The sequence below is a fragment of the Parastagonospora nodorum genome (genome assembly GCF_000146915.1).
Source record: "Parastagonospora nodorum SN15 chromosome Unknown scaffold_13, whole genome shotgun sequence".
Lineage (NCBI taxonomy): Eukaryota > Fungi > Ascomycota > Dothideomycetes > Pleosporales > Phaeosphaeriaceae > Parastagonospora > Parastagonospora nodorum.
In genome coordinates, this window is record NW_001884561.1 from 341,204 (window position 1) to 366,911 (window position 25,708).

General features: G+C 52.6%; 13 protein-coding genes across 13 annotated transcripts; 7 read left to right on the forward strand and 6 right to left on the reverse strand.

Moving 5' to 3' along the window:
• Positions 1–55: 55 nt before the first annotated feature.
• SNOG_08634 (hypothetical protein) lies at positions 56–1,324 on the reverse strand (the record flags this gene model as incomplete). Its single annotated transcript, XM_001798891.1, has 1 exon — positions 56–1,324. The coding sequence occupies one exon, from the start codon at positions 1,322–1,324 to the stop codon at positions 56–58; it is 1,269 nt and encodes a 422-aa protein (XP_001798943.1).
• A 499-nt stretch (positions 1,325–1,823) lies between these two features.
• On the forward strand, positions 1,824–2,967 carry SNOG_08635 (hypothetical protein; the record flags this gene model as incomplete). The annotated part of the gene is made up of 1 exon (XM_001798892.1): positions 1,824–2,967. One exon carries the CDS (start codon positions 1,824–1,826, stop codon positions 2,829–2,831), a length of 1,008 nt encoding a protein of 335 aa, XP_001798944.1. The 3' UTR covers positions 2,832–2,967.
• A 31-nt stretch (positions 2,968–2,998) lies between these two features.
• SNOG_08636 (hypothetical protein) lies at positions 2,999–3,493 on the reverse strand (the record flags this gene model as incomplete). Its single annotated transcript, XM_001798893.1, has 2 exons — positions 2,999–3,107; positions 3,156–3,493. The coding sequence occupies 2 exons, from the start codon at positions 3,491–3,493 to the stop codon at positions 2,999–3,001; spliced, it is 447 nt and encodes a 148-aa protein (XP_001798945.1).
• Positions 3,494–3,927: 434 nt separating this feature from the next.
• SNOG_08637 (hypothetical protein) lies at positions 3,928–6,532 on the forward strand (the record flags this gene model as incomplete). The annotated part of the gene is made up of 2 exons (XM_001798894.1): positions 3,928–4,721; positions 4,771–6,532. The coding sequence occupies 2 exons, from the start codon at positions 3,928–3,930 to the stop codon at positions 6,530–6,532; spliced, it is 2,556 nt and encodes an 851-aa protein (XP_001798946.1).
• Positions 6,533–7,551: 1,019 nt separating this feature from the next.
• Positions 7,552–11,787, reverse strand: SNOG_08638 (hypothetical protein; the record flags this gene model as incomplete). The annotated part of the gene is made up of 1 exon (XM_001798895.1): positions 7,552–11,787. One exon carries the CDS (start codon positions 11,785–11,787, stop codon positions 7,552–7,554), a length of 4,236 nt encoding a protein of 1,411 aa, XP_001798947.1.
• A 1,226-nt stretch (positions 11,788–13,013) lies between these two features.
• SNOG_08639 (hypothetical protein) lies at positions 13,014–13,263 on the forward strand (the record flags this gene model as incomplete). Its single annotated transcript, XM_001798896.1, has 2 exons — positions 13,014–13,107; positions 13,166–13,263. 2 exons carry the CDS (start codon positions 13,014–13,016, stop codon positions 13,261–13,263), a joined length of 192 nt encoding a protein of 63 aa, XP_001798948.1.
• Positions 13,264–13,453: 190 nt separating this feature from the next.
• On the forward strand, positions 13,454–13,805 carry SNOG_08640 (hypothetical protein; the record flags this gene model as incomplete). Its single annotated transcript, XM_001798897.1, has 2 exons — positions 13,454–13,592; positions 13,741–13,805. 2 exons carry the CDS (start codon positions 13,454–13,456, stop codon positions 13,803–13,805), a joined length of 204 nt encoding a protein of 67 aa, XP_001798949.1.
• Positions 13,806–14,561: 756 nt separating this feature from the next.
• SNOG_08641 (hypothetical protein) lies at positions 14,562–14,866 on the forward strand (the record flags this gene model as incomplete). Its single annotated transcript, XM_001798898.1, has 2 exons — positions 14,562–14,787; positions 14,853–14,866. 2 exons carry the CDS (start codon positions 14,562–14,564, stop codon positions 14,864–14,866), a joined length of 240 nt encoding a protein of 79 aa, XP_001798950.1.
• Positions 14,867–16,571: 1,705 nt separating this feature from the next.
• On the reverse strand, positions 16,572–18,321 carry SNOG_08642 (hypothetical protein; the record flags this gene model as incomplete). The annotated part of the gene is made up of 3 exons (XM_001798899.1): positions 16,572–16,720; positions 16,787–16,853; positions 17,053–18,321. 3 exons carry the CDS (start codon positions 18,319–18,321, stop codon positions 16,572–16,574), a joined length of 1,485 nt encoding a protein of 494 aa, XP_001798951.1.
• Positions 18,322–19,188: 867 nt separating this feature from the next.
• On the forward strand, positions 19,189–19,800 carry SNOG_08643 (hypothetical protein). Its single transcript, XM_001798900.1, has 2 exons — positions 19,189–19,411; positions 19,464–19,800. Exon 2 carries the CDS (start codon positions 19,476–19,478, stop codon positions 19,752–19,754), a length of 279 nt encoding a protein of 92 aa, XP_001798952.1. The 5' UTR covers positions 19,189–19,411; positions 19,464–19,475; the 3' UTR covers positions 19,755–19,800.
• A 475-nt stretch (positions 19,801–20,275) lies between these two features.
• On the forward strand, positions 20,276–22,128 carry SNOG_08644 (hypothetical protein; the record flags this gene model as incomplete). The annotated part of the gene is made up of 2 exons (XM_001798901.1): positions 20,276–21,420; positions 21,456–22,128. The coding sequence occupies 2 exons, from the start codon at positions 20,276–20,278 to the stop codon at positions 22,126–22,128; spliced, it is 1,818 nt and encodes a 605-aa protein (XP_001798953.1).
• A 179-nt stretch (positions 22,129–22,307) lies between these two features.
• On the reverse strand, positions 22,308–23,590 carry SNOG_08645 (hypothetical protein; the record flags this gene model as incomplete). The annotated part of the gene is made up of 5 exons (XM_001798902.1): positions 22,308–22,614; positions 22,668–23,071; positions 23,126–23,324; positions 23,386–23,505; positions 23,565–23,590. The coding sequence occupies 5 exons, from the start codon at positions 23,588–23,590 to the stop codon at positions 22,308–22,310; spliced, it is 1,056 nt and encodes a 351-aa protein (XP_001798954.1).
• A 699-nt stretch (positions 23,591–24,289) lies between these two features.
• On the reverse strand, positions 24,290–25,518 carry SNOG_08646 (hypothetical protein; the record flags this gene model as incomplete). Its single annotated transcript, XM_001798903.1, has 3 exons — positions 24,290–25,086; positions 25,140–25,265; positions 25,317–25,518. 3 exons carry the CDS (start codon positions 25,516–25,518, stop codon positions 24,290–24,292), a joined length of 1,125 nt encoding a protein of 374 aa, XP_001798955.1.
• Between the last annotated feature and the right edge of the window lie 190 nt (positions 25,519–25,708).

Here is a 25,708-nt window from a genome sequence, read left to right on the forward strand (position 1 = left end):
CGACTAATGACAACCACTATGATACACTCAACCACCTTCCCTTTCCTGCTCATTCCTATTCCCCCCTCCCCTCAACCCACACATCAAAAACACAATGCACAACCCCCGGCGCATACATCTTCACCCTCTCTACATGCCTCACCTCTGCCTTCCTCCCACTTACAACCCCATCTACCTCACTCTCAACCACTTCATCCATCTCATCAACCCACCGCTGAAACACTTTCTCCACCTCCCCCCTCCTGCTCTCCACTTCCCCCACACCTACATTCTCGTGCGCATGCACCCAGCCCCCCTCTCGCCTCACCAACCCCACCGCATCCCGCCAGCTATCCCGCGACGAAGGCAGTAACCCGAGATTGACATGCCGGACCGGTGGAAGCGAGGAAATATGCGGAGCAAGTAAAGGGCGCGCGTGAGTATTCGAGAGGTGAAAGATGTACACATCCTTGACCGTTTCTCCGTTGCTTGTGAAGTCCTCCTCGTCCCACTCATGCATGTCCATGCGCGTGAAGATTTTATAAGAGTAATTATTCGCCACGCACCCGCGGCGCAAGCCCTCGACGCTCCACGGGTTCACCTCGAAGCAGATAATCGGCGAGAAGCCGCGGCGCCGGTAGGGGAGTGTGAAATACCCGATGCCGGCGTACATGTCGACGACGCTGCCGGCATCTTGCGAGGGGAAAGAGAGGATCCGCGTCTTCTCGCGGATGTTGCCGCGCGAGAACATGGTGTACATGGGCGCCCAGGATTGCGTGATGCCGTTCTGGCACGCGCTGGCCCAGAGGGCTTTGTCGAAGTCAGCGGGGGAGGGGTGCGAGAGGGTGCGAGGGGATGGAGAGGGGCCGAAGGAGCCGTATATCGGTGTTATGTTGACGGGGCTGCGCATGGTGTTTTCGCCATTCTGCAGGGGAATCGGTGAGTTTATGGCAATGTGCGACACGCCCATTTTCTGCGCGACGTGCCGCCATAAGGGTTGTAGTGATGCGGCGCTGGCGGGATGGGCGGTGAGGAGGGCGCGCCAGAGGGGCGAGGAGAAGGCGTTGTGGGGTAGGAGGAGTAAAGGGGGGTAGATGGAGTAGGCGTCTGGGAAGGCGGCGGCGAGGCGGTGGGGTGTGAGGTTTAGGGCACTGAGGATGGAGGGGGGGAGAAGGGTGAGGACTTCTGAGAGGGCGCCGCGGAGTGGGTTCTTTTCTATGCTGGTGGTGGATGGAGTGTATTGGGAAAGGGTGATCTTGGAAGAGAGGTGCTGGAGGTTGAGGTTGGTCAGGGTGGTGGAGAGGGTGGATGTGTCGTTGGAGTGGATTGTTGTTGGGATACGCATGGCGGGTTGAGTCGAGTTATCGGAGACATCTTCGCTATTTTCTGTCTCTTTTGATTTTGAGCAGTCGCTTCCATGTATGTTCTCTCCTGGGAGGATCTTTGTATTTCGGTCCAGTTGGCCATGCTCTTCCAGAGCTGTTTTGACTGTCTTAACGTGTTGTCTGGGGACTACCAATACTAGTCTCGTTCCCATTGGCCTCTGATTCTTCCATCTCTTGATCCATTCTTGCGTGTGTCTAGGGTTGGATATTTTCGTGTATTGGTCTAGAAGCAAAAACATGAGAGACAAAACTATTAGACATGGTGGGGCACTATCACAATTGGGCAGGTCTAGACAGGAGTTGTACGACTATTAGAATACAGTGTCTAAGTGGAATGAAAACAGTCAGTCAGTTTCAAAGCTACGCATGTTTGCATTCGCGCCCTAAAACAAGAGGAAAGTGTGGTCGGGGATCCAATTCACAACCCCGCCCCCACCAGTTCTCCATCCCGCCTTACTTATGACGCGCAAGCTCCCAGCTCCCGTCCCAACTTTCTTCACCCAACACAACACGACGATGACGCTCTCCAACCTCGACCTCGTGCACCAATGCGACGGCTTCCCCTACCCCGAATCCGACCCCGACGCCTATCTCACACGCACAAACACATACTACCAGCTGCGTGTCTCCGGCCACGACTATGCACTCGGCTACATGCTGCCCAGCGTCGTCGAAGTCTTCCGGGGCGTGAAGAATTGGCACGTCGACGACGATGAACGCGAGCTCATACTGACTGCTGGATCGACGGCCGAGGAGCGCTCGAAAGCCGTGGAGATAACGCTGCTGGCGATGCGCCAGCTCGATCACTTTGAGGTGTTGAAGAAGTGGCGCAACGAGCTGTATGCGGTGTATGGCAGGGATAAAGAGCTGCTGTTTAATGTGGAGAGGAGCGCGAGCCCGCTGTTTGGCGTCGTCACGTATGGGGTGCATCTCACTGCGTACACAAGGAATGGGGATACGGGCGAGATCAAGATTTGGACGCCGAGGAGGGCGAGGACGAAGCAGACGTATGGGGGTCTGCTGGATAATGCTGTTGCGGGCGGTATTGCGTCAGGCGAATCGCCGTTTGAGAGTCTCGTTAGGGAATGTGGGGAGGAGGCATCACTGCCAGAAGACCTGGTGCGGTCGAAGACCAAGGCGGCGGGGACGGTGACATATTATTACATTCGCGATGAGCGCGCGGGCGGAGAGACGGGTCTCATGCAGCCAGAGTGCCAGTACATATACGACCTGGAGTTACCGGAGGATGTGATACCGAAGCCTGGGGATGACGAGGTCGAGGAATTCTACCTGTGGACAGTGGATGAGGTCAAGCAAGCTATGGAGAATGGCGAGTTCAAGCCGAATTGCGCGCTGGTCGTGCTCGACTTCCTCGTCAGACACGGCTTTCTGACCAGCGAGAACGAGCCCAACTTCATCGAGCTTGTCAGTAGGTTGCACAGGAGACTGGAGTTTCCAACGTTGTAGCTGCAGGAGAGGTACGCCAAGAGCTCGACTGAAAGTCTTTATGAGGCAGATCTAAAGACTCCTTTTGTGGGTATACGGACGCCAAATAGACACAAATCAAGACGAGATGGTACCTGTTACCACCACATATGCCGCCATAACGCCACCCATGCTTTTATTCTGCGCGCTCAAGCTTTCTTGCACAGCATGTAGATTTCGTCAATCTTCAGGCCGTTGAGCTTCCTGTATGGTCCCTCGATGTATAGCAGCATTCCTCCGAAGCTGGCGTAGTACTTTCTGCACGGTTGTTAGCCCGGCCCTCTCATCGTGCAATTCCAGACTCACACAGTCTCCGCCCCCGCCTCGGCATCCTCAAATCGGTAGTTTTTGCCGTAGCACACGTATTCAAACAAATCCGCAAGCGTCGCCGTGTTGGATCTGCTCACGTTCCGCCAGCTCGTCTCGGCGCCCTCTTTGGTAGTGCCGTCGAGCGCAAGCGTGGTCGCAAGGACGATATTTATAGTTGAGCCCTCAGCGACGGGCCACAGCTCGTGGTTGATGTCCAGGGTGAAGGTGAGGGAGCCGTCGGTCGAAGTACCAGAAAGGCGGTGCACGCGGTCGTACTTTTCCTTGTTTACCTTGGTTACAATGAAGTTTTCCTCGAAAAGTTGTGCGTCGGCCATGATGAAGGCGTGCTGGGGGATTATTGAGTGTAGGGAGGCTCTGATATTGATTGCGCGTGTTGGTGGAGAGGTTGCGACTGGCGCAGAAGAAAGATTCGGAGGGGTGAAAGAAGCTTGAGTCTATTTGCGGTCGTAGCACCACCGGCTTGGCGGGCTGGAGCTCGACCCTCCGGAGCTCGATTGCGGAGGAGACGACACCTCCGCTGACCCTCTGCCCCCATCTCGTGAAGGACCCACCTTTCCACTTTCTCTCACTCACAGTAGCTGTACGGATAAGTTTCGCGTGTATCAGCAGTTGCATCTTCCCTCTCATGAAGTGTTGCGCCCCCTAAGCCTAGCTACCAGCACAAGCTCAGCCTCTCCCCACGGCGTGTGTGTGCGCGCCCACTCACTTACTCACTCACCCACCCATCCCCCCCTCATTCTCCTTCCCCATGAGCCTCGCACACTCTGCCAGTCTATTTGCCCTTCTCGACATGGCGCCGCCTTCGCCCACGGTGCACGAGGACTCTGAGAGCAGCGATTACTGCAGCCCCGTGGCGTTCGAGCCACTGAACAGGTCCAAGCCAAAAGCCACAGCTGCGAATGCAAACACACCCCTGCTTAAGCTGCCTGACGACATCTTCAAGTGCGTGATGGACTACCTCGACGGCAGCGCTGCGTGGAGTCTGAAGCGGCTGTGCAAGGGAATGGAGAGTAGCATCACCGTCAACCAGTTGCTTTACAAGTACCCCCTTCAGCTGAGTGACGTGCGCGACATCAGGCTCGGCGACTGGAAATACAGGAGAATGGGCGTGACCCGGTGGGTGAGCTTCAAGGAAAGCATCACCGACGCCAACCGCAACTACGTCCAGAAACTTGCCATGAGCCATTTCGCGAGTATTGACGACTTTCGCTGGATAGAAGAGCATCTGCCCTCGCTGACGTGTCTCGATATATCTGCCATCAAGGACTTCGTCTGGACGCCCGAGGAGACGTGGACGTGGAAGATGATGGCAGAAGCTTGCCCGAAGCTGTTTGGCCGTTTGGAAGAGCTCGAGGTGGCCAACTGGGCTGACTACACTGCGCACTCACGGATAGAATACAGCTATTCATACAACGACTATCGCTTCAAGCAGAAATTCAGGATATCGCGGCGGAGAGATGGCGGGTCGGTTGCTAAGATGATCTTCCCGATATGCACGAAGCTGAAGTTGCTTGCCATTAGGGAGCGCTACTCTGGGTTTCAGTAAGATACTCTGCAGCTTCACACCAAAAAAGCTAACATCATGGTACAGCACATGGAACGAGTGGGAGGTGCATCAGCGTGTATGCTGTCTCGTGGACGGTATCGAGAAGTACTGCCCCGAGTCCATGACCAAGCTGCGTATCCACGACTACGCCCCGTACCGCTCCCTCTTCTCCACCGACGCTACCCCATGGAAACGGTTGACCCACGTCGAGATCGGCCTGTCGAGCTGGATGGAAGACCGCCGCGACCGAGATGTCATTGGTCCCATACCGTACCGGATAACACAAGGTGCTCACCACCGGGAAGAAGAGGAGGCTTTCGATGACAAATCCTATGAGGAATGCACGCGCGACCACATGGCCCTCGGCAACAACGTCGTCCAGGGCGTCGGTGCGTCGTTCGAGGATCTCCTCCAGAGCCTGCAAACTATCTCGAAAAAGTACCCGAACATCAGCATCACGCCAATCCGGGGTCTACAAAACATCACACTCCACCCATTCCACCTAGTCAATGTCATGCAGCGACGCAACCCATTCATGCATATTAATCAGGGCAACAACAACAATAACAACAGCCAAGCACAGACCGACCCTGTGTCGAACGAGGTAGTACAAACCGCCCTGCGATGGCTGGCGCAGAAGTGCGACTGGAAGCCGACTCTCGCATGGGACAACATGATGTGTGATGTTTTTCCGGCCAACCTCGAACCCAGCCGGACATTTCTTCCCAAGACAGACGTTTTGTCGCGCATACGGACCATGGTGGCCACGCTACGCACCCTCGACATACCCATCCGGGTCTCCATCGGCGACCGCACCAACACGTGTCCGTCATCGGGTCTCGACGGCTCTCTCTACTTTGGCGACTACAAGTCCTTCGTAGGCGAAGGTGAGAACAAGCGCGAAGTACTCCTTCCGACACAGGCTTCGTTCAACTTGACTGCGATCGCAGACATGGTCGACGAACTAACTATTCAGTATCCCGTCGATGTGCCCGGCGTCTCAGGCTGGGTCCGATCCGGCAAGCGCCCAACGGCCGCCGAAAAAGGTCTTATGCAGCGCGAAATGATCGGATGGCGCCGCTTCTGGAAGCGCTACTCTAGCCAATTCAAGAACCTGAAGAAGCTCACTGCCGACGTACCAAACGATATCTACGAAGACTGGGGTAAATCCGACCTCTCAACCCTGCTCGCAGACGAACGCTGGGACATGCTCGAGATCGAAGATAGAAACGGCGATTTCGGCCTCTTTGGTAATTACTTCCCCTTCAGTAGCACGTCGCTGCGCTACATATCGTCGCGCAAGCGCGGCCGTTCCAAATTTGTGCAACGCGTCTTCTTCCGCCTCGACAATGAGCCGCTGACCCTACCATCAATGGGGGAGAACACATCCGCAGTAGAGCGCGAGCAAGGCGAGGTTACAGACGAGCATATCAGGGGCCAGATGAACCTGCCATCGGTGGCGGACAGCATATCCGCCCAAGAGCGCGACGAAGGCGCGATTACACACAGGCACATCAGGAAGCTGCCAGCACTACCACAGCACATATCCGCGCTAGAGCGCGAGGAGAACGAGATTACAGACGAGCACATCCAGGACATTGAGCGCCCTGCACACCGCTTCTGGCCACCCCGGGAGTCGGAAAAGGGCCCGAAGAGGAAGCGAACCGAGGACTCCGACGCCCTCAAGACCAAGCGGCAGAAGGTCAACGAAGAAGACAGGCAAAAGGTTGCGGCGGCGGCTAATCAGTTCCAGCAGGCGACGCTGGCACATCTAGATCGCACGCTCGAGCGGCTGGGGGATTTCTAGGTCACCATCTCCAAGTGGGTTCTTGGTCTGGTCGCAGTGGTATATAATGAAAAGCGGATGAGGTGGTAGGTAATGATTGTGTGCTTTGATCTATCTTACGCGGCGTTGGACATGGAAATCGGAATGGGATACGGAAACAATGTTATGGCGATATGGGTATACGGAACAACGATCGACGCATTTCTAGGGCGTCACGCCTGCCATCTATATACGGTATCGAAATCATGATTGTGCCTTAAATATCCTTGCATGCATGTGCGCTACAGCATGTTGTGCCGTGTCGTGACACTTTCCAGTTCCTGGCTCACGGGTGCAGTAAAAGCAGTATTCAGCATGCCCAAAACTCCGCGGCCTAGTCTAGAGTTATCCACCGAAAGGTTCCTAGATTGCAGCTTTGACTTTTTGAGGGTCAAGTTGGTTTTTTTTTCCTTTCCCTTCGCTCGTGGTTCGTCTTTGTTGCTTTGATTCTGTCCGGCAGCTCGAGAGCGGAGGGAGGCTTGGATGGCCGGGATAGATGATATGAGCGGGAGCGACGAGCCTCTTACACGTGAACAGAAGACCATCGTGCGCAAGCACACGTGGAAATCTGACCATGTCTACATGAGAAAGCAGTCACGCCACGAGGCCATCATTCACACGCGCATGGACACGTTTTCTTTCTTTGAAATTTTTTGCTTCGATTTCTCACTCGTACTCTAATTTACGGTACCCAATACATCCGTCCTATCCCGATCCATCCTATCCCCGACATAAAAAGCCTCGCTCGAGAAGTGTAAAATAAAAACACGCAGTTGAGTTGTTCTGTTAAAAAGGGATAGTAGTAAAACAAAAGCGAGCGAAGCTTTTTGAACTCAACGCCGTATGCGCAGGGTATGTACAGCAGTGCGCGTTTCTATGACTCCTTCCAAACGCCGTTGGTGGTCCCACGGTTGTGCATATATACAACGTGGCCACCGAAGGTAAAACAAAAGGAAATAGATTAGGAGATACAGAAGTGGTGTCTAGGAGGGAGAGAGTGTTCATGCACCAGGCCCTGTGGTCTTGCTTGGCTGGTCTGCTTGCGTCTCCTTGTGGCTGGCAAAGGGGCCCACGGTGAATTCAGGCGTGGTCTCCGTGTTCTGACTTGGTGGGCCGCGGTACTCGCTTGGGTCTGGGGCGAGGATGGGTTCGGTAGACTTGGTGTCGGGATGGACCTCGATACCGTCTTGTGCCTCCAAGTCCTCCTTCCGCGCGTTGCGGCTGAAGCGGATCGAGTCGTTGTCTCCGCCGTTGCGGTCGATGGGTGACCAACCAGCAATGCTACCAGCAACGATACCAGCCATGACGGTGGCGGGACCGAAAGCGGAGTTGGACCTTGACCTGCCACGACGACGGCTGTTGGGGGTGGGTGGTGCGGGAGAACCATCGTGGTCGTTCGAAGGGCCGTTGTTAGGAGTGCCAGGTAGCGATTGGCTAGAGCGCGACTTGGTGAAAGCCTCCTTGGGATGCTGCATCTTGAATTTGAGGTTGCTGAGACGTCCGCCACGGACCTTCTTGATGAAAGCAAGCTCGTCACGGATTTCGAGCAGGCCCTGGCTCCACTGGTAGTCCTCATCGGAAATAACGACCTCGGGTGTGTTCTTGCGTCTGAAGAAGTTGGGGATGCACTTGCGAACAAGTTCATCGGGGACTAGGCGGACTATCATACCGACGGGAAGGGACAGGAAACCCAGTACTATGGAGTAACCCCACTGGGCACCGTTGAGCCTGGTGACCTTGAAAGCAACACCACCAACGAAAATGATCATGGTCTGTCCACCAATCATAATGAGCAAGATCAAGATAAAGAACCAGTTGTGTGTGATGCCTTCGAAGACGTTGAAGCGGTTGTCGAGACGACGGTTGTTGAGAGCGTTGAAGATCTGCATCCAGACGAATGTGTTGAACACGAGCGCGGGCAGCTGCTCCGCCTCGCGATCGCTGTCGTAAGAGAGGATAGACTTGCCGCCGAAGTAAAGAATGAACGTAACAGTCAGCTGGTAGATAGCCTGGCCGATAATCATCTTCCACATCCTCAATGTGATGAGGGGAGCAGACTTGGGATCCGGTTTGCGATCCAGGAGACTCCGAGTAGGCGGGTCGGTAGCAAGCGCAAGCGCGGCGAAGGTGTCCATGATGAGGTTGACCCATAAAAGCTGAACAGCGGTAAGAACAGAGGTCTGATCGGGACTGGCGACGGCGGATACAAAAGTGAGCATGACAGCGGTGATGTTGACGGTGATCTGGAACTGCAAAAACTTCTTGACAGCATCGTTCACGGCACGTCCCCAAAGCAAAGCCTTGACAATGGAGGCGAAGTTGTCGTCCATCAAGATAATAGCCGAAGCCTCTTTGGCAACCTCTGTACCAGCAATACCCATAGAGAAACCAACATCAGCAGTCTTCAGCGCCGGTGCATCGTTGGTACCGTCACCAGTAACAGCCACTGTCTCACCTAATTCCTTGAGGCGCTTGACGAGCCTGCGCTTGTCCTCAGGGCTAGAACGGGCGAGCACACAGAGCTTGGGGATGACGGCGTCCATATCACGTTTCGAGAGCTTGCGGAAAGTAGGGCCTTCCATGACGACTCCTCCGGGGACGAGAATACCACAGTCTTCAGCAATAGCCTTAGCAGTGAGAACGTTGTCACCGGTAACCATGCGGACATAGACACCAGCGTGCTGGCAATCCTTGACAGCTTCACGAACGCTGGGACGAAGTGGATCCTGGATACCAACAACAGCGAGGAAGGTCATCTTCGTGAAGACATCCTCGAAGACAGCCAAGCTGGAGTCATCCTCGTTCCTGCGAGACTCCCTGGGTGGCCAGCTTTCAAAATCGCGGTAGACGAGACCGATTGTTCGCAATGAGCGAGAGGCATAGGCTGTAATAACATGTTCCAAAGTTTCACGGTTGTCTCCGGTCATGGGCGCAGCAATGAGCTCCTTGGACGCGTTGGTGAGAATCTGGTCGCACTTGCCAAGAAGAATCTCAGAAGCACCCTTGACGTACATGCGGTAGCGTCCGTCGTTGAGCTTTGCAACCGCACCAGAGCATTTGATGGCCGAATCGAAGGGAATCACCTGGACGATAGTGGCGTTGGACCGCTCCTGAGCAACGTGGCCCATGCCCAGGTATTCACGCGCAAAACCAAGGAGAGCGGTTTCAGTCTTCGAGCCGATGAATGGATCAGGCCCACCCTCCTCACCTTCGAAAGCCGTAGTGTTCTGAATGATCGACTGCAGCAGGAGATCCTTGACATCCTTGGTAATGGTATTGACAAATTCGGAGGCCGACACGTCATTTGCGTTTTCCACCGGGGACTCGATCGTTCTGCCTTTGGATCCGTCATCCATCGATTCTGATGTCTCCGAGGTCTTGAGCTTGTGGTCGCCAAATCGCAGAGCTGTGCCAAGCGAACCAGCAACTACAGTCATCTTGTTTTGGGTAAGGGTACCAGTCTTGTCGGAACAAATGGTCGTAGCGTTACCCATGGTTTCACAACTTCGCAGAAGACGAACCAGGTTGTTGTCCTTGAGCATGCGAGTGGTGGCAAAGGCGAGAGCGAGGGTGACCGCCAGAGGAAGACCCTCGGGTACAGCAACAACGACAACAGTGATGGCAACAATGAGAATGTCGAGAAAGTTCTGACCCTTCTCGGCAGGAGTCGTGTTGCTGCTCTTGAGGCGGACGAGAAACTCAATGAAGAGTACAACAAAGAGCAAGAGAGCAGCGGCTCCACCAAGTTTCGCAATGTAGGTCGCCAGAACGTTGAGCTTAGACTGAAGTGGAGTCACTTCACTGTCTTCGCGCAAGGACATCATAGTCTTTCCGTAGCTGGAGTGAACGCCGGTCGCTGTGACGAGGAATGTACCAACACCTTCCGAAACCTTCGCACCTGAGAGGATGAACGGGTCGATCTTCTTCAAGTTGTCGTGCCTTTCTATGGCGCGGAACGCTTCGTCTCCGGCAGTCTTCTTCAGAAGGTCGGATTCACCAGTGGCCGAGGACTCGTCGCATTTGATACCGTGACCAGAAATCAGAATACCGTCAACGGGAATCATGTCACCAGCTTCCAGATTGACAACATCGCCGACAAAGATATCGTAGACGGAGATTTCGCGAAGTCTGCCGGAACGGTAAACCTTGATGGTACGATCGTCTTTCTTGCGGTTAAGTTTGACAAATTGACGCTCCTTTTGCCAGTCGTTTGCGGCACCAACCACCACAACGATAGCAATGGCCACGATAATAGCAACACCCTCAATCCATTCCACCTTGGGCTCACCCGGCTCATGCTTCACACCAAACGTCTGATACAGTCCGAGTGCAAGGGAGATGACGGCCGCTGCAGTCAAAAGAAGCAGAACCTTATCGTTATAAGCTATCCAAGCGAGTTGGAAGATATTCTTTGGCTTGCGGACAGGAAGGCGATTATCGCTAAAAACGCGCTTTCGGTCCACAAAGGCCTTCTCGCCAGCCTCGGGCACAGAATCGGTATGAGCGATCCCTTGCTCGGGAGCAGACTTTGCGTTCTGGTTGTGGCTTTGAACAGTCGCTTCTTCAAAAGAGACGGCACCGTCAAGTGTCTGTTCGTCAGCACTCAAACCAGATTTTCTATCAGTCCGAAGACCTTTTTCTATGCCATCTAGTCCGCCAAGTGCGTAGAAGGCTCCTAAGCTCTTGGGGTTGTATAGCTTTCCAAGTTGTCCCGGAGAGAACGCGAATTTGTTGTTCTCGACCTCAAATTCAGATTCGGTGCCTGGGTCGGGCTTCAACGCGTCTTTGGCATCTAGGACCTCGGTCGGGCCCATCTCTCCTTGAGGGATGTCGTTCTGGTTCAACGTCACGTAGGTCGCTCCGCTAGAGTTGGAATCGCCCACATCGGTGCTCGAGTCCATAGAGTTGCCCCGTGACCTTGCGCCAGGAACTGCGAGGAAGTTGGTGCCGTTCCAGCCCTGCGCTGGCGAAGACACGTTGTGAGGCGAAGTCGGCCTACTGGCATTGCTCTCAAAGGAGTTCGCATTGCGCAGCTCCTGGGGAGACTGCCGCGACTGCGTGGGAGACACATTATGATCGGTATTAGGTGTAGATGATCGGTTGTCTTGGATCTGGCCCATGGGTACCGCGTCAGTCATGTTGGTGTCGTTGGGATTGACAGCAGACGTGTCGATGGTGATGGTAGGAGCCCGTTTGCGTCCCTCGCCGGGCGTGTCGGGTGCGCTGTTGTTTGCCATATTGGCAGTGGTAGCCTGCTTGCCCGGTGGCTGTTTAGGGGCGGGAGGACTGGGGCTGTGTCTTCAGGCAGGCGATAGGTGCGAAGGAATACAGTAGTGAGATATTCCGGTGAAGCCTACGGGCACTGCATGCGAGTAATCAGGGCGTATTAAGAGGCGGGTGGAAAGCCACAAGGAGGCGGAGTCGTAGTCCTGCTCAGCAGGTGGTTGCGTCGTGGATACAAGAAAACGGCAGGAGCCGAATGGAGCAGGTCCTCTTGATGATTATACTAGAGCTAGACAAACCGTGGTCAGCATACATATACACGCCTGCTTCACAGCGCAGCGTTTTCATTTGGCACCGCCACGACCATCCGTTCTAGATGGGGCGCGTGTACCCTTCGCTGGCCGGCACGAGGGACTCACCATGGAGCATTGGTTGCGTAGAGGGAGGCGAAAGGCTAGCCGCAGCGTGACAACAAAGCTGAGCAACGGGCGATAGAGGGTCTAGGGCAGCTTAGGTGTGGTTTGAGGGAGGCTGTGTGCAGTAGGCGCAGCAGAGCTCATGCGTGTACAAGTACGCGATGTTTCTCAAGGAGCGTCGTGGCAAAAGTACACCGGAAGAGAAGCTCGAAGATGGCGAAACTGCAGTAGGAGTCAAGGACCAAGAATCACATTCAGGGATTCGGGCAGTCGAAGCAATGGACCGGGGGCGCGGATGCTCCCCGTCTTGATCGTCTTGTTGTAGGTCCAAGAGCTTGGCTGTACTTGCACTGCCTCGTTGCGCTAGGCCGTTTTCAGAGGTTAGCTACCTTAGCCTGCATCGCGGAAAAAGCCTCTTTTTGACCATCCTCCTACAGCAATCCAGCCTGCGTTTCATCTACATGCCCGTCGCATATCTAATGCTGCACTGTGCCTGCATGGCCGTCGTCGAGCAGGTCGATGCCATGTGTCTTTCTAATTAGACAACAATCGTGACACGACAAGGCACGCCGCGAGCATACCCGATGAGGCTTTTCTCCGAACGGGGCACTTATATTATGAGCCAAGCCATGCACCCACCACGGCGTCTCAGGGCGTCATATCGCAGCGTGAATTGACCATTTCCCAAGGCTGCTCTCCTGAGCTTTGCACGTCGCCCTGACCTGTCCCACTTTCTTTTCGCCAGCCAAGAGACTCCACCGACCAACACGACTACAGCATTGCTGTATTGTAATTCAACTGGCCGCTCCTTATGTTGTTCGATAATGTCGAAGACGCACCGGGATTCATTGTTGCCGCCAACACAGCCTGCGCCGGACTACTGCCGAGCCGGTCTTGATCACACACAAGACACTCGCGGTCCGTCGCCGAGTACTTCTTGTCGAGACTTGTCCTCACCGTACCTGGCGATCACCAGACCGCGGCGAGACCAACACGAACGAAGACGTCAACATCCGCGAGCCAAGCGCGCGAAAGCTTGGCCTCTCCGCTACGAGATCCAGCCTTCGATCATGAATGCTCTGCGTCATCGTCCTCGTAGGAGGCGCACTGAATTAATTAACGCAGTCTGGATATCGGTCCTGGTCCGAGCCCGGCATCAACATGGGGCAGCCGACTTCGCTTGATGGGTCGGATTATTGTGTATAGGCCGTCAAGAACCACAAGTTACTGTAGATCTTCCGTGCTGCCTCGAAACAACATCAACATGTTTGTTCCACAATCTGTAGGCGCGCAGTACGCACTTGTGCGGAATGACTCGCTAGGTCAAGCTTCTGACATTGCTTGGTACCAATGGACCATGAGATTGGCTCTTCGCTCTCCCAATGACCTTATCGCAGTCCAAGGTCAAAGGTGTCCCGACACACGGCGCTTGTGAGACATTTGCCGTAGGTGCTGTCTGTCATTTCACGTGGATACCTATGCGCGACATGTTGTACTCGGAGTACAATCAATGCGAAATCGACCCAATTTCTGGGTAATGAATTCGATAAGGGGTACTTGCGCTGGGTCTTTTCCACGACGACCGGGATCGTGCAACCGAAGAGTCTGCTCTATGATTGTTAGGCGATAGCTGCATACCTACCCCGCTGAATGTTTGTGTTATTTCGAGGTACATTCCCCTCAGTTGGCTGACATGCAGGAAGTTGCAAGACCGTTCAACGGCGTTTACTAAGCGCCCCACTCGAAGCCAATCTGACCAATCGACGTTGCTTCACTCCCACCATCCTGAGGACGTGTCTGCCCTTACTAGATCACACATGCAACCTTTGAGGTGACCAACGCGCCCTTTGACCGTTCGCATCAGTAGCGCAGAAGCGGAAGCGCATAATTGAAGCTCTGGTGTTGTCTGTATGACGGAGCTGACAATACAATGGCATCTTCGCATCTCCGGCTCATCTTGACATGCGCCTTTGCGCCCGAATAGGCAGAGTTCACACAACAGTAGCGGCTACAAAATGGCGGACTTTGGGCAAACTATCATGAAGCAACACAACGGATCAGTCACCCTCATACTGCTTTCAAACTCGAGCAATTATCTATTTTAAAGTATCCTTTGGCCCCCACAGATCTATCTTCGCCAGCAGTTCTGAAAGAATCGTACCTGCATACTCGCCCCGGCATTGAGATCGTCCCGCTGGGTCCAGAAACAGGTCGTCCAACGACAAGTTCCAAATCCGGCTACTTTCTGATATCGTACCTTTTACAGTCGAAAACATTTGTCCCGCACGCACGCGCCGGAGTGAAAGTCTTCCGACCCCTGTCCAGAATCCATTTGTAACTTTATCTGTTTCGGGGTACAACACACCAGAAGCATGTCTGCCGATACCAAGAACAACGGACTCGCTGCGAACGGATGGACTGCAGTACCCCGCAGTTTCAAAAAAAGCCTTGCGGATGTGGACAAGAGCAAGCAAGCCGAGTTGACGGTTGACAAAGCGGGTGCGCCCAGTACTGATCTTGCAAGGAAGACACACGAGTTCGCGAAGGAGAAATTGCCAGAGAAGACTTTCAACCATTCTATGCGTGTCTGGTACTACGGTACGTATCAATAACCACATGTCTACTCCACCATGCCTTGCTACATACACACGCTCTGCCCAAAGTGGTCTTCGCTTAAATGGTCATCAATAGGTGTGCTGACATCCACCAGGCAAAGCAATCGTACAGACCCACTTCCCCCATCTTGCACCTCTGCTTGAGACATACTACCTGACATGCCTGCTCCACGACATTGGTACGACAGCCGAAAACATGCACGGGCACTCACATGTCCGTTTTGAGTACTACGGGCGCATTCAAAGCACTCAACTTCCTTTGCGCGACAACGGGGCTTCCCAGGATCAGGCGGAAGCCGTCACGCGAAGCCATCATACGCCATGCTGACTTGGGTGAGACCGGCACGCTGTCGAGCCTGGGGATGATGATCCAGTTGAGCACTGTTTTCGGTAAGTTCTGCCTTTCCTTAGTTCCTCTCGCGCCAGTGTTGTTGCACTGCCTGGAACTGCGTGGAGAGTGTACGACGCATCTTCACCGCCATACCTTGGCCCAGAATCTGCCTTGGGCGAGTATGACAGCAAGGTCCGATTGCTTCTACGACGGACTTGATACAAGACCAATGCGACTATCGTGTGGTGGCCAATCGCGTGTGGTTGGAGACGGAGCCTCTACGGCACGACTACGATGATCCGCGACAGCACCGCGCGTTCGAGAAGAAGTCGCAACACCAAGCATCACACATCAACATGACAAGCTCTCTGCGCCTCTCGCATCGAATCTTGCCTTCAACTGCAGTTTGCAGATCTGTCCCCAAACGAGCTGCGGGAACTATTCCGCAATCGGTAAACCTACACATCAACGCCACCCGCCCCAGCATCCGCGGCACACAGCCTCCTTAAATTCATATCGCGTATTCTACGCATCGTCTACCGGTTCAACAAGATGTGTAGCTTCACTCGGTCGCCACCATTATCGATAACAAATATCGACCCTCGGGCCTATACTACCAGGAGCCCGGAAGCCTTGGCAGAGGCTGTGTCAACTCCCTAGCATAGACAGTCTCCACTTCAACAAAAAAAATGTCGCATGTACTCCTCGATTATGCCCGCCAATAGAACAGCGGAGGATGACTTCGTTTAGCAACTCGCCGCCTGCACGGTGATCAGGGGAAGTATTGGATCTCGGCCTCCGCATGTGGAGAAGTTCTTCGAGCGTTGAACTTTGCATGTGGAGAATTCTTTCGAATCTCGACCCGTTATTATGGACTGCCTCGACCCTATGCCACGCAATGCACCTACCAATAGGGTGTACTCATTTTATTGAATCATGGCTAACACCACCCCCTCAAAACAGACAATGTAGGCCTAAACCCGCACCTCATCGCGAAATCGACAATTGCAAACGTCGTTGCTGCGTTTCCGCGCGGGCAGTGGTCGGCGTGCTTTGCGGACGCGATGGTGGAAGAAATGGAACTCAAGCCTTGGTGTCATACTACTGCGAATGATGGGTTTGTTGAGGCTATTTTGGGAAATGAGGTTATGGCGCCTTTTGACGGGTAGGGCTGTTGCGAAGGAGGTGTGGTGGAGAATCCGAATGGATGTTGATGTGAATAGAGTTTTTGAAGAGTAAATGTGAAGTCGCTCAATATGTCGTGTTCCCAAGACGAAAACTCTACATAAACCCTTTTAACCTTGACAAAAGCACTTTTCCTGTTACCATGCGCTTTTCATTCAAACGATCAATGTACAAATACACGCCCACGCGAAAATGAAAACACTTACTTCGACATACTTTGCTCATCAAACAACACACCAGAGCCATGTACACTACTCCTCTCCACCCTCATGTTCATCATCTGCAACCTTCTTGCCCAACCTCGGCAACTCAATCCCCCAAACTAGAATATTCACAATCAAATACACCGCGATTGCGGAGATGAAGACGATGCGTAGGCTGCGGCTGTATGCGTCGATGACTGGATGTCGTTAGTTTGGGGGCTGTGCTGAGAGAGGATGTTTGGGACGTAAGGCTTAGTACGTACCTTGGATTTGGTGCTTAGGGTCGAGGTCGATGATGCTTCGGACGGATTTGCGGACTTGTTCGATGATCTGAGGTGAATTAGTGGGATGAGGCAGGCGGATTGCGAGGCATGTTCGAAGTGTGACTTGGGCAGCGGTGGATCTGCATTGAAGACAGGTGTTGGGCAGTGATGATGTTCGACGTGACACATTGCTGGGGTTGATTGGGTTGGGAACGTAGCGCAAGGCTGTGCTTCATACATACCTCGTTCTTTTTGTGGCCGGTAACAAGCTGCTCGAGATAGGTGGTCAACGAGTTCTGTAAGATCAGGCTGCTGAGGCTGACACCCATGACGATGCCCAACTGGCGCCCGAGAAGAAGAGTGCTGGTCATGACAGCCTGGTCTTCTTGTGAGCTCGTGGCGAGCACGGCGAGACTTGTTGCCGGGAAACTTAAGCCTTGTCCGATGCTCGAAGGGACGAGAAAAATGGTCGCCAGCCATGGAGGTATGTTGTCCCACAATGAAGATAGACAAATTGCGCCGATGAGCATGAACAGTGAGCCAACTACGATGAGCCACTTCATGCGTCCTGTGGCCGTCATGATGAAGCCAGATGATACACCGCAGATAGTGAGCGCGACTGAGGGTCCGGCAAGTCGGAAGCCTGATATCGATGCAGACTCTAGCTTCACGGCTTGGAAGTAAAGAGGCGCATTGAATAGGATGCTGTTCATGCCGATCTGCGCGAAGAAATTGTTGAAAACGAGGTTACCCCGTGGCTGGCTGAAGAGCATAGGGAGAGGCATTACAGGCCTATGAGCGCGGGACTCAACGCGAAGAAGAATTGCACCAGCGATGACAGCAACAACAAGCGATACGATTACGAAAGGGTGCTGCCACGGGAAAATGTTGCCGCCAAGATTGAGTCCCAGGATAAGGAACGCAACAGACACAGTGAGGAAGAAGGAGCCTGCGAAGTCGAAGCCTTTCATAGCGTCCCGAACGCCTAGCCCAGAGCTTTTCGCTAGGCATGGGCCCAAAGTGACGGGAGTAGTGAGGTATGCGTTGATGAAGAGTGCAATGAGAACCGGAAGTTGTATGGCGAAGGTCATTCTCCATCCAAGCTTGTCGCAAAGAAACCCTCCGAATGCAGCACCACATGCCGACCCACCACCGTAGAAAAGGTTGATGTACGCTTGGTAAGTACCTCGCACTTCTATACTGACAAGGTCGTTCGTCATAACGTTTCCCATGGAAAGCAATCCGGCTGCACCGATTCCACAGATAGCTCTTGCGGCAATGAAGCTGCCAATGCTATTCGCCGCAGCGCACCAAGCCGTGGTCGCAGTGAGGAGAAGGATGCCAGCAAGATACAGGGGTCTACGGCCGATAGTATCGGATAGACGGCCCATAAGTGGTTGTAGGGATGTCGAGGTCAGCAGAAATGCTGTTGATAGCCATGACGCTGAATTGGAGGCGTTGAAGTAGGATGTGATGACAGGATGACTCGAAGCCATGAGCGTTGAATCGAACATGGCGATGAAGTAGCCCATCATTATGCCACCAAAGATGCATCTAAACTTCCACACCGAAACTCCCTCCAGCAGACCGTTCTCTTGAAAGTTGACTAAGCGCCCTTCCTCCGCGCTTACATCATCGCCTTCGGGTGCAACCAACTGTCCATGTGAATAGCTTCTACTTCTGCTCCTGCTCTTTCTCAGTTCTGGGAACGCTGGTGGACCACCTTGACCTTGCTGAGCTACCTCAGCGGCCAGTAAATTCGCATCTTCGGGTGGTGAAGCATCTTCGTTGCGCTCGGTGATTCGTCGCAGGAGCGGAGTTCTCTCGGAAGCACGCCTGGTTCTTCCACGACTACTTGATCGTGACCTCGAGCGCACTTTTGAAGGCATGCGATTCCGATCACTGTCACCAGTGATAACACTCCACCAGGACACTGGAGGTCCAGTCGAAGTAAACGAAGGAGAAGTCATGCTGGGTTGACGTCAGCCTGAGGAACCAGTGATAGCTCAGGTGCAAAGCTTCGAGGAGTTGAGTTTAACTGAATGCGGCTAGACTTCGCCGCCACCTTCCTTTATCAACGGCGATCTACAGTACAGTCATTTCGACAGACACGGAAGATGAAGACGCCGTTGAGGATCGCGATACTCGAGTGCGACACTCCATTACCCAGTGTTGTAGAGAAATACGGTCGATATGATCGCATTTTCAGCGCACTGCTCGAAACGGCTGCCGAAGGGTTGGGCTTATCTCCGAAGAAAGACCTCGTGTTGAGCGGATTCGATGTTGTGGACAAGCAAGAGTATCCGAACCTGGATGAGATAGACGCGAATACTGATATCTGGTTCAAGTGCGTTATGCACCAATGATTCTGGCAATGGTTGTTGACACATGGCAGAGCACAACTCATTCGACAATGATCCATGGATCCTGAAGCTAGTGGAGTTCACCCGAGAAGCTGCTGAAACAAGATCGCATCCGGACCATTGGTGTTTGCTTTGGCCATCAAATCCTTTGACGAGCTCTAGGGGTAAAGGTTGGGCCGCAGTGATGATGGCTGGGCAGATCTCAGTCTAGCCTGTAGAGCTGAGTACGAAGGGCAGAGAGATATTCCAGCGAGATACGCTCGTATGCTGATCAAAGATTCCGGAACTTCTCCGTATCACGCTAATTCGACTAGGCAATACACCAAATGCACAAGGATATCGTCTTCGAGTACCCAGAAGGTGTGGAAAAGCTCGGCGCTTCGCCTCGTTGTCTGGTGCAGGGCATGTACAAGAAGGACAAGTTCATCTCAGTACAAGGACATCCAGAATTCAACGAAGGTATCATGATTGATTTGGTGAAGACGAGGAACAAGCAGGGCATCTTCGAAGATGAGCAAGCTAGAGATGCGCTGAGCAGATCGGGTGAACAGCACGATGGAGTGATCATTGCAAAGGCATTCCTAAGGTTCTTGCTGGAGGATTGAGTGGAGCTCGCTTTAGTATTCCGAAAATACGACTCGTTCAATATCGCTACTATACCATATTCTTGCCAATGTGATGTGAAGTGAGTAACACATGACCATAGACCTGCTGTGAGTGCCAAGACTCTGGGACGCTAAAGGATCGTTATCTCATCGCGCGACTTCATGACTTCGCACTTCCTGTTCATCGCGCGGTCTATCACGCCATCACCAGATGGCTGCTCCGCGCCATGTCAGCATCGACGCGGAAATACATGAGCAAGCGCCAACGCGCTTGTGACTTCTGTCGGTTACGCAAGACTGCATGTCGTATTGAAGGACACTTGCCATGCCGTTTGTGTGCATTACACGGGAAGCAATGCACGTTTGTCGAGGCTGCGCAACCGCGAAGACGACAAACGCCACATATTGAAGCGGGATCGTCAGCAACGAGTGCTATCAGCATATCGGAACGACATCCTGAACGTTTGATCAATCAAACGACCCCTTCAGGAATATCCCCTTTGAGGCACAACATATCCGACATGGGATCATACGAAACAGGCCAGCAAGACACCATGAATGAATCCTTTTCTCCAGGCTTCTTGTTCGAAGACGCTGCTGCTGATCAATTCTTCCATGGGCTGGGAGAAGGTGAAAATTACTTACAACATGGCCAGCCATACATGGCTGTGGAAGATGGAATGAGTCCGGAAGGCTTTCTGGCTAGGATGGATATCGAAGAGTCTCCAAGTTGGCTCAGTTCGAGCTTGAATGGTATCCAGCTGGACGCTAACGACAACCTCAATCCACAAGTGCTAGGACACAGCGGGGACATGGACCCTTATCTGTTGCAGCATTACCGCTACAACTCCACCTGTGCTACTTTCAAGTTCAAGCAGTTGACTGTACATTCTGTCTGTCAAGATAAAGTCCCTACCCAGTTCCTAGTCTCGCGGCCTGAAATATTTACGGTAGCGAGAAACGAAATGGGTCTGCGTCAGGTCTCGACTGAGGTTGCAAGAGAAGAGCTGGAGGCGCTCGTGCCGGCCGATACAGGTCTTCGGCTCATTACATTGTTTCGCAGATTCATCTTGTCTCAGTATCCCATCTTCTCAGAATCTCACTTTCCGGGACCGCAGTCAAGTCCACCACATCTACTTGCAGCTGTTTATATGGTAGCTCAACCTTTTGCCAAATTCGATGATGTATTATCCGTGGAGCTGGCCTACGAGACGTTGAACAACCGAGCCCTCTTCCGGCTTGTGGCCGAAGCTCTACAGTTCGAGACACATAATCCCAGTCTGTCGACAGTGCAGACACTGCTACTGCTCGTATCTCGTCCGTCGACCAATCCTTTGGTGCTCGAATCATCCTTCAAATGGTCTCTCCACGGCCAACTTGTCTCGACAGCTCAAAACTTGGGACTGCAATACGACCCAGGCTCTTGGAACATCGCTCCCTGGCAAATATCCCTACGCCGACGAATCTCATGCACCATATACACAACTGATAAGTGGTTGGCATCCAGCCTCGGCAGACCTCCCCTCGTTACGCGCGACACTTGGCTAGTGACATCAGTCACAAGCATGGATTCTAACGAGTCCGGCTTGAGCTCAGAAATATGGTTGCACCACATACTTTACGCAAAGCTTGGCTCATTACTGGGGGACGTCCTTGCGCAACTCTAGTAAGTTCTTCTTATCATACTGAACAAGCCACTAGTAACCTTTCCATCAGCTCTTTACGCGCAGTGCAAGAGACTACCTCCAATGTCCAGCATACCCTAAACATCTCAAAAGTACTGCTGCAAGAGTTATCCGATTGGCATCAAGACTGCCCACAGCCCGCTGAAAGCTCAGATCAAGACGCGGTCTCGCTACCAACAATTTGTATTCTTGGCTATCATTACGTACAAATGACCATTTTTCGGGCCATCATGCGACCGTTTGTCGCAAATTCTGGTCCAGTCGAGACTGGAGATGCAGTCACTCACAGTCTCACGAATCACCAAGACGTAAACGGCTTCGCGAGGACTGGAGTCAGGTCTTCAACCACTGCAGCCTCGAAGTATGTCAAAAGTCTCAGGGAGGAGCATTTTCACATGTTCTGGCCGCATTGGAGTCAGGTGGCCTTTTCTTGCATCTGTTTCCTCAATCTACTGATGGCGATTACCTCTCCAGACATGCAGGAAGCAACTACTTGGTTTCGAGACCTGCATATGACTAGAAAAGAGATGCGCCTTAAGTCGAACATGTTACCCGTATTGCGATTGGGCCTACTAAGGATAGATGCCTTATTCTGGAAAGGTATCGACAAGGTACTACGGCTGCAGCCGCACGTGCAGGATGCACTAGCTGCAAGTATGGATACAAGCACATCAAACACTGCTATGTGAATGCGATTGAGGAAGGTCACCAGGTCTTGGTATCCACTCGTCATTCCACTAGTCATTCTCACATCCAAAATCACTTTCCGCCAAGTCTACTTTACCATGTCGAGCGGTGGTGCAAAAGATTGAAGTCATATCTTCAGCAAGATAACAAATACGTTTGGAACTCAGATTTCTGTTTCAATTTACAGACGACTCCTCTGCTTCAGCAAGCCAGATAATACATCTTCCGCTGCTGTTATTGCATCTTGCGCCATTCCAAGACCTGCCTGGAATCCTGTACCACCAGCGCCGTAGTTGTGAACAAGAACACCCGTCCTGCATGCATCAAGCTCGATATCTGTCCTTTCCACGCGCGCACCGCCCTCTCGCGACGGCCGCAAGCCAGCAAATGGAGCCAAGACCTCCATGCCACCTGTGAGCAGTTCTGGCAGCAAGGTAGTGGTGCGTTTCACTATCGATTCTGACTCGCTTGAGAACGTGTCTCCAGTGCTACATGATGATGTTAGCAATTTTGGGATATAATGCGGCGCTTTCTATCCTACCTCACGCCCTTTTGCATGAAACCACCCAGGATGATGTTACCATTCGACTGCGGCCTTGGTATTATGTATGTCTCGTAGTCTTTTCCATGGCGCATTACATTTTTGGCGATATGGGGTGCTCGTGTAAGTAGGATCTGTCCTCTGGTGTTGTAACACTTTTCATCCTGCACACCCTGGAGAGTTCGCGCACCATTACCAGTGCAGTTGAAGACGACCTTTGTTGATGGATCGCAAAAGGCGGACTCGATGCTTGGCAACTTTTCCCGAACGAATTGGACACCATGTTGCTCCTTCAGAACTCGATGGAGATATTGAATATATCTAGGTGCGTTCACTGTGATAGTGGTGAATGTAACACCAAATTGGCATCCTTCTGGTATCTCGGATTTTGGCAGGATCTTGAACTATTCTTGATGTAAGCCTGCGTCCCTTTTGGCTGCCTCCCTGTGTTGACTTACGTCCTTTAGATATTCAGCCATGGATTCGATCTTCGCGCGTGCTGGCATCTCATCCCAGTACTCGAACGATGGTGTTTTCGATATGCATGCTTCCACACCGTGCTCTTCAGCAAGCTTCATCATGTGTCCATACCCGAGCTTGTCCCAGCGCAACGCATTCGCATCACCACCGGAAATGGCAGAGAAGTTTGCCCCTGCCCTTTTGCTCTGAGTTAGTTCTCTAAGAGTAGATATAAAGCTCGCACAACTCTGCGACATACCATGGCGAAGTGTAATTTATTGACGTGTCTCCAGGAAGATGCTCTGCTACTACTGTAATGTGCGAACCGTAGCCACGTTCTGCAAGCAAGAGTGCAACGTCTAGACCAATTACACCAGCACTATACATGCAACGATCAGTCTTCGGTTTACATGCAACTCCTCCGCAGCCGGAACGTACCCAACAATTACAATTGATTTGCCCATTATTCTGCTCTATTATTCGGTTCGGGCTTGCTTCGAATTCGCTTTCCTGATACAGGTAATAATAGCGGATTCACTCATTTAATTGTCAAGCTCATAGTGTCTCGACACCCCGGACTGACATCCGCCGAACGTCGACGCCGTCGGAGAAGCGTCGTGCGTCCGACCTCGCGTGGCGATCGGGCCTTCTTACGGCGTCGGTTTTGATTGGTGGCGTTCTCAGGCCCACAACTCACCTATCTTGTCATGGGGCAAAAGATAACATGCACATCCAGACGCGTAACAATTCGCGAAATGTCGGGCATGTCACTGTACGCATGAGTAGTGGGAGTTGATCAGGCGAAGGCACTTCGGATTCGGAGCGAGTCATGGCAGAGTCCAAATCTCCCCACCGTTGAAAACTGCTACGGTTGAACAGTCCACCAGGCGCCGGTATAATTACTGTCCGCCCTTACCCAGCGAGAAGAGGTTGAGGTAGCTTAGATATTCTTAAAAACTTTTGCAATACTAGATAAGGATACCTTAGAGTAGCGTATATATTTAGGCTCCCTTATAAACTTATAGGTGCGCTCCTAAAGACGATTAGAACATATCGTGTAGGTGCAGAGCAGGCACGAATTTTGCCGCTGCCGGGTGGCGGGCTCACAACATTATCGTCATCCAGACATGTTTGATCAGACGTACGGCATTCTCGCTATCCATTTACGCGCCGTAGTGGACACTCCGCAGAATCCTACTTGTGTCTTCTATGTACTCAAAACTCTTCTTCAAACCACGCTCAGGGTGGTTGTAATGACCAAAAGCATGAGGCATACCGGTATAACGCTTCACAGTAACGTTGTTACCAGCCTTACGCAAAAGCTCGCCATAATACTCGCCTTCATCTCTCTCAAGATCAAACTCTGCAGTTATGATGTGTGCCGGGGAGAGATTCTGAAATGAAGGAGCCAACACTGGGGTACAGATCCAGTTGTTCAGCGCTTTCTCTTGTTGCTCTATCATCTTGTTAACTTCGGACTTGGATCGTGAATTTGTTTCAGGAATTGTACCTTTGCTGTCACCGAGCCAGTACTTCAGGAACCATTGTTCGCGACCCAAAGGACCCCATGGTACGTCGTGAAACAGATGTACACTCTGGTACGGACAATTCGATTCGTTCAGCTTCAGGCCTTTCATGCAATATCGCATGTCCGTTGCAGGAACGATCATCATGTGTAGCTTGAGATCTACACCCTCGTCTCGTGCGAAATGTGCAAGGACGGCGGACATTTGACCTCCTGCAGACAGTCCGCCGATGGAAACGCTACTCGGGTCGATGTTGAGAGATTCGACGTTGGCTATTGCCCATTTGACCGCATCCCAGCAATCATAGATGCTGGTTGGGAAAGGAAATTCGGGCGCCATCCTGTAGTCGACATCGATGACTTTGATGTTCGCCTTATTACACATGTGCCGGCACCATGCGGCTTCACTCTTCAAACCACCAAGTACCCATCCGCCTGTGCAGAGGTCAGAAATTTCCTCATGTCTTCAGAAAGATGATAAATCGTACCTCCATGGAAGTTTAAGTGCACTGGGAATGGCCCCGGACCCTCTGGTGAGTACACTCTAACTGTTATCTCCCCGACTGGAGTTGTTACAGGCATCTGTATATCTTCCACATGAAAGACATCGGGACCTGTGATCTATAAGTATGCTTGTTCTCGCTGAAAGGGCTTGCAAGACTGACCTGCACACGTAGGATGTGTGAAGCTGTACTGGGCAGGATTCTCACGATACTCCTCGAGTGACAGTTCATCTGCTCTGACCATATGCGCCCCATGAGCATGCCACAACTCTACCCATTCTGGGTCGAGGCCAGCCAAATGCTCTTTCCTGATCGCTAGTCTAGGCTCAGTCGTAGTCTGTGTTTGTACTGTAGAAGTAGACATTGTGATAAATGTGGCGTAAGAATTCTACAAGCTGAAAGTCAGGAGATGTTAGAGAAAACGGTAAGTGTCTTGTGTATGAGCAGATAGAACAAATGCACCAAGAAAGATATGCTCCGCCAACAACATGGGGCGCATCTCTTGCGACGCTCTGATTGGCGGCGTTGACTGAAGCACGCTAGGCGTTGACAAG